The 7,310-nt window shown below is 33.1% G+C and overlaps 1 protein-coding gene across 1 annotated transcript; it reads left to right on the top strand.

The window, feature by feature from the left end:
• Nucleotides 1–3,197: 3,197 nt before the first annotated feature.
• On the top strand, nt 3,198–3,799 carry LOC138342119 (uncharacterized). Its single transcript, XM_069294307.1, has 2 exons — nt 3,198–3,636; nt 3,750–3,799. Exons 1-2 carry the CDS (start codon nt 3,198–3,200, stop codon nt 3,797–3,799), a joined length of 489 nt encoding a protein of 162 aa, XP_069150408.1.
• The last annotated feature ends 3,511 nt before the right edge of the window (nt 3,800–7,310 follow it).

Consider the following 7,310-nt stretch of genomic DNA (forward strand, 5'->3'; position numbering starts at 1 on the left):
TTATTCAAGTTATACTTATTCCTTTATCTCTTATGATTATGTCTCTTATAGACTAACCCTTTGAGATATCTTGTATTTTGTATGATAGTTCCATACTTAGTACATGTCGTACTAACTCATATTTGTGTCTACATTCTAGTCCAATAAAGGGTCTTAATGACTACTCATAGCTTCCAAGGACACCACCACCATGTTGTCTTTCATTTTATTTTCTATGTTAGACATTTTATGGGATGTGACCTAAGACTATTGTACTTGGGATGTCATTGATGGTTTATGAGACATATGTTAGACATTTTATGAAATGTCTTCCGCATTATGTTTTTGAAAGAAAAGTTTTAATTCCATGTATTTTTCATATATATATATATATATATATATATATATATATATATATATATATATATATATATATATATATATATATGCAATGAATGATTTTCAAGGGCTTGTACAAGAACTCCGAGAGGTCAAGTACCCCGCATTCCAATTCGATAATGCCATAAATTCTTGGGGGTACTCTCGGGTCGTTACAACACTAGTTCAACTTTGAATAGTTTTCGGACGTCTTGGACGTTTAACCTCCAAACTATTTCAAACTTTATATTATTCCTCTAAGCACCATTATAAACCATTTTAAGACTTTAAAACCTTATGACACATGACACAAGTGTTAGGCTCTAGTTCCACCTAAGTCGTCTTAGAGGTGTTACACTCCCATTCTAGCTACTGTTAGTTTCTTTGTTAGAAGTTTCTGTTGCCTTAAGTTTATTCTTGTTCAATGTTGAATATTTGAATGCTCTGAGTTCATATACTTATGTGGTTTCTATTTCGACATATCTTTTGCCTAATGAATCTCGAGATGATCTTATTAGTGACTTTATCTATTTGATTGTTGCTCTGCTGATTTCCAAACAATCTCGTTGATGTTATATCCTGAATCTTCATTTGAATAGTCATTTGAATCGTTGTCTTACTTCAAACTTGAAGTGATGTTGTTGATTGTTCATCCTGTTTTTTTCTAATCAACTTTTTTTAAATGCATATATATTAGCTTGTTAGATTATTGTGACTACCACTTGATGAAACTGGCTTTGGTTTAATATGATCATGAGCAGTTCAATGGCCTCGCGGATCCTTATAATATGATTTTGTTACTTTCAAGCTCATGCTTCATATTGTAGTCCATTCAAGCACGTGATTAGAAATTTCTTTGTTCGTGTCTGTTTGCTTTGCCTTTCTATTGCCTCTGCCCTCCTTCTTGTCAAGTTTAGCTACTCTTTGATTGACTAATGGATTATAGCCTCACATTATTAACTTGCCTAAACATCGAATGCTAATTCTCATTATTAAAGCTTCTGTTCACACTCCATTTGTGTATTTTTCATGTTTGCAGTAACATTTCATAAATCCTTAGTTATTGCTTCAGTGATTTAAAATTAAGTTGATGAAATGGTGGTGATTTATTATTCCATCTGATTTGTTTTCTCTTAAAAGTTGAGGTATTCCATGATTTTTGATCCAAATACCTCCTGCCAAGTTGGTTCCAATATAGACTGTGAATTGGTCAGTATGTTCTCTTTTTTTTTTAACATTAGATGTTTGGTTTGAATTAAAAATGGATAATTCTCATTCCTTTTCTTCTCTCTTTTACATGTGAATTTTGTATGGCTGAGTCCGGATATTGACTCCCTTTATTTCCTCTCTCTGCATTTCGGGTTTGGTTGAAATTCAACACTTCTTTATCGAGTCAGCCTCATCACTCATCCGAACGAAAGGGAAGTTGATATACAGGTTTTGGAAGCAAATAATGCAAACAAATGGCTAATATATACTGGTATACAGATTCTGTATACAGTGAAATACAAGGCCTAAATTTCAAATACAGGTGCAAGGGGTCAAAGAGGACTGTATACAGGTGGTTAGGGGCGGAAATTTCAACCCATATTAATAAAATGAGTCCATTTTATCCATATTTAATGGTTTGGATCACTCATATTTTAATGTATAAATTATAGGAACCACATATTATAAATACAAAATGACCTTTTATCACTTTTAGAATTGAAATTACTAAAAATCCCTTAAAATTTAAGGAAGCGGGATACATCCATTTGGCACGGAATACATAAGTACTGATACATCATAGTGGACATCTGCTATGATTAATTAGGATTAATTACCGTGATTTCTGTTATTATTAACTGAAATCACGTAATTAATGGTCTACAGCTTGCGTAACTAATTAGTAAATTCAAATTTTAAATCAGATTAGCTTCATAATTCAAAAATATTCTTGTAAAAGTTGATCTGCATACTAAGAATTCAAAAAAAAAGTTTTGAAGATGAATATCTCAATTCTGCTGCGGCATTCTGGAATTTGGGTGAGCGATGTTAATTATGAAGGTTACAAAGTTGATGGAATTATTGTTGGCCATTCCATTTCATTTGTGAACCTGAAAACGTTGATTTTATCAGAGCTTGAGATCGACACTGTTACAAAGGATATTGAAATATGATACATTGTCGAGGGAAGCTCATGTCCATTGAAAATCAAAAACGACATGGGTGTGAAACTTTATTTCAAAGTAAAAAAGAATGCATCTGGAATCGGCATGTATCCGCTTTGTATTGATACAACGGATAAAATTGTTGGGGATATACGTAATTTTGATTGTTCATCAGGTGAAGTCGTATGCGTGGAAGGTACCGAAAGAGATACTGAAGCTCTTACTCTAGTCGAGTCGAGAATTGTGGCATTGATTATATTCCAGAATTAAATGCTATGAATTACATAACTGATTCCAATAGTACTGAAGTGAAGACAAGGCAGTTGTATAAGGACAAAGGAACACTCGTTGCTGTAATGGCTAAATATAAAATAAAGAACAACTTCAATTTTCGAATGAAAAGATCGGATAAGAAAAGGTATTTGAATGCTTACTCTATGATCTGATTGTTTTTCTCTATTATATTTTTATTTATATTGTATCTGATACATAAATATAAGAAGTCTATATCTTGTTGTGATATTTATAGCATTGCTTTTCTTATATGAATTAAACCAATAAAAAATTTTGGACAACTATGTGTTGGTTTGCTTCAGCGACCAATGTGGATGGACCTTAACATCATCTTGCAGAAAAAAATCTAATGTATTCAAAGTGAGATATTTCAATAGTGAACATACATGTCCGATGCGGGATAGGATACTAACAAAAGTACAAGCAACAATTGGATTTATTAGTGGTGTGACTGCCCCTAAATTGGTAAATCATAAAAGAATCCATACACCTCGAGATGTAATTGAAGATATTAGAGAATTGTTTGGGGTTGAGATATCGTACCAACAAGCATGGCGTGCTAGAGAACGTGCACTAGAAATGCTCAAGGGTAAGCCATCAGAAGGATTTAAACAGATGTCGAGATACATATGGATGCTAAATAAAGTGTATCCAAATTCATATAAAAGGATGCAAAAGACGGAAGATAATAAATTCATGTATCTGTTCATAGCCCTAAGACCGTTGATAAGAGGGTTCGACTACTGCAGGCCCGTAATTGTAGTGGATGTTGCACATCTTGGAGGGGCATACAAGGGTACTTTTGTATCAGCAAGCACACTCGATGGTGCAGGTATGAGTGTTATAATTCTGATGTAATGTATAACTTATTTTATATTTATATTAATATATATTAGTGTAAACATTGTGTATCGTGAAGTTAAATGTGATATTCTTTGTAATTAGGATGCATATTGCCATTGGCATATGGTGTTGTAGACACTGAAAATGACTGATCGTGGTCATGGTTCTTCGAATATTTCAAAAATGCATTTGGTGAGCGTGAAAACATGTGTATTGTATTGGATAGAAATGAAAGTATCGTAAAGAGTGTAAGCATTGTATACCCAAATGTACCTCATTGTGCATGCATATGGCATCTTTGGAAGAATGTATGTTCAAGCTTCAAAAGGAGTAAAAAAACACTAAGTGATATATTTTACTCAATGGCAAAAGCATACAGAAAGGAAGATTTTGATAAATTAATGGCTATGGTTGTGAAAGTTGATCATAGGGTGAAGGATTACCTTGAAGAAGTTGGTTATAAGAAGTGGTCAAGAGTTCATTCAACCATAAACAGAGGTATAATGATGACTTCGAACATCGCTGAGTGTATCAATGGATGTATTGTCGATGCACGTAAGTTAATTATAATAGACTTCTTGGAGGAAGCTAGACTTCTATTTGGTAGTTGGAACTATAAAAATAGAGAAATAGCGTCATATACAAAGGACATATTGAACTCGAAGATTTGAGGAGATATTGAGTGTAAACGCATCTAAAAGTTCAAAGATGAAGGCATTTATCAATTTCCTTAAATTTCTGTTTTATGTATCAGATACAAACTGATTTTCAATGTTAAGTGTTGTTTTGAAAATGATATATAAATTGTATATTACGTAATGTATCACTAACTTCTTAAATTTTTAGGTTGTTCCATCATCTGAATATATTTTCACAGTTCATGAAGCCGGAAAAAGATACACAAAATGCCTTGAGAGGAAAACTTGCACATGTGGAAGGTTTCAACATGATGAGATACCTTGCGCACACGCAATTGCAGTTTTGAAGCACAAGAATGTTACCAATTTGCACTCATATTGCTCTGATTACTACAAGCCGTATGCATTAGAAAAAACGTACGAGGTTGTAATGGTTCCAATGCCAGATAAGGAGGATTGGAACGTTCCAGAATATGTTTTAGATGAAATTGTCCAGCCACCTAGGTATAGAAGGTTGGCAGGACGACCAAGAAAGCGAAGAAAGAAAAATGCGTATGATAAAATAACAGTGAACAATAATAGTCGTGGGCAGTGTGGACAAGTAGGACATAACAGGAGAACTTGTACTTTCTTCCCGAAAGAGAATTGAAAGAATGTTTTAAAGTAGGACATTAGTGTTCATGGTACTTATATCCATTTTTTTCTTTAGAATTTGGACTAAATAAGGTGTATTGGTTACACAACTTAATTTGATGTTCAAATATATGACTTTGCAGTTTAATTATGTGCAAAATTTAAACTCCAAGTTTTATAAATAAACAGATTCAACAGTGGTGCATTTTCAATGTAACAGTAATGATATAGGAGTTTGTTTGTGTATGTGATGTATCATATACATGCATATTATTGAAAAGATGTTATATGTTCCGTGTATATTGTATTTTGATTTATTCAAGTGTACAAAAAAATTGACTTGTTCAATTGTTTACTATATGATTCGTGTATACATGTTTATTTATGTATATTATGTATCAGATACATTCATATGATTGAAAATATGTTATATTTTTCGTGTATTCTCCCTTATGAGTTATTCTAGTGTCCCAAAACTTGACTTGTTCAAATATGTACTACATGTTTCGTGTGTACCACCTTATTAACTATAATTTTGATATATTACATTCTAGTGGTGCTTTGCACTGTAATATTAATTTGTGATTAGTTTGTTTATGTATATGATGTATCATATACATTTGTATAATTCAAGTGGCTAAATATATAACTGCAATATTTGTACATGTATATATTATAACTTATGTATCATATACATCATTTTTATAAGTGAAAAATACTTAGAACTCAAATAATAAGGTATCATACACATTCGAACTTAAGTGTCATATACTTCATTTTGTAAATTAGCTGTCAAAATTACTTACACTGAACTAAAAATTTTGTACCTTAACGTTATAAAGCAACAATCGTGTCTAAAACAATAACTTTAAAAACCATAACATTAATAACTAACAAACTATTGTAATACCAATAAGCTTTTAGAAAAACACAAAAGATAATTGTCTTCAACACAAAACAACATATAAACTTGTTCATCCTGTCCCAGCTAATTACTAATCTATGTTAACAATGTCATCTTCAGTTGGTGTTGTGAATTGACCCTTAGGATTTGGTGGATCGTCATAATCACTTATGTATCCACCATTGACCTTGTCGCTGTCGTATCTTCATAACAATGCAGCATATCTATTGCGTAGGTAATTTGCAAGATGTCCATCAGTATCAGTGTCGCGCCCCATTTTCGCAGAAAATGGGTTTTGTGCACGACCTAACAACTCTTTTGGGATTTCGAGTTTAGAGTCGCCACATTGAGCACTAGAGACGCTTAAATCCACCTATGCAAGAGGTTGTGAAGAATGAAATCATTAAATGGTTGTAATCTATTCGATCCCCGATAGTAGTTAAGTATGCCCTATTCACTACGTACTTAAGAAAGGGGGAATGATTGTGTTCCCCGATGAGAAAAATGAACTTGTTCTAATGAGAACGGTTATTGGATGGAGGGTGTGTATGGATTACCCTAAATTAAATGCATGGACCGAAAAAGACCATTTTCCTATGCCCTTTATGGATCAAATATTGGATATACTTGCAGGAAAAGGGTGGTACTATTTTCTTGATGGATATTCGGGATATAATAAGATTTCTATTGCACCAGAAGATCAAGAGAAAACCACCTTTACTTGTCCATATGGGACCTTTGAGTTCAAGAGAATGGCGTTTGGGTTATTCAATGCACCCTCCACATTTCAGAGATGTATGATGTCGATATTCTCCGACATGGTGGAAGATACTATTGATGTTTTTATGGATAATTTTTTTATGGTTGGTGAATCATTTGAGCGGTGTTTGAACCATTTATATAAGGTCCTTAAGAGATTCGAAGACTAATTTACTACTAAATTGGGAAAAAAGTCACTTCATGGTAAAAAAAAGGTATTTTTCTGGGTAATCGCATTTCAGAAAAGGGCATAGAAGTTGATCGAGCTAAAGTTGAGTTAATAGAGAGACTTCCCCCACCTATCTCTGTAAAAGGTGTGAGAAGCTTTATTAGGCATGAAAGTTTTTACCGGAGATTCATCAAAGATTTTTCAAAAATTGCACATCCGTTGTGCAAACTGCTAGAGAAAAATTATAATTTTTATTTTGATGAATCCTGTCTTAAAGCATTCGGAGAGCTAAAAGAAAAATTGGTGTCGGCATCTGTCATTATTTCTCCGGATTGGATTATTCCATTTGAGGTGATGTGCGATGCTAGTGGGGTTGCTCTTGGTGTAGTATTGTGACAAAGAAGGAACAAATTCTTCACCCCATTTACTATGCTAGTAAACACCTAAATGAAGCCCAGAAGAACTACACAATTACTAAGCAAGAACTCTTTGCAGTAGTCTTTGCTTTTAAAAAATTTCCCTCCTATTTGCGAGTTATAGTGCATACTTACCATTCAGCA

The sequence above is a fragment of the Solanum lycopersicum genome, chromosome 1 (assembly GCF_036512215.1).
Source record: "Solanum lycopersicum chromosome 1, SLM_r2.1".
In the NCBI taxonomy this organism is placed as follows: Eukaryota; Viridiplantae; Streptophyta; class Magnoliopsida; order Solanales; family Solanaceae; genus Solanum; species Solanum lycopersicum.

Coding starts and splice junctions, on each gene's coding strand:
- LOC138342119 (XM_069294307.1), top strand. CDS start 3,198: ATGCGGGATAGGATACTAACAAAAGTACAAGCAACAATTGGATTTATT. Junction 3,637..3,749: donor AAGCACACTCGATGGTGCAG/GTATGAGTGTTA, acceptor CTTTGTAATTAG/GATGCATATTGCCATTGGCA.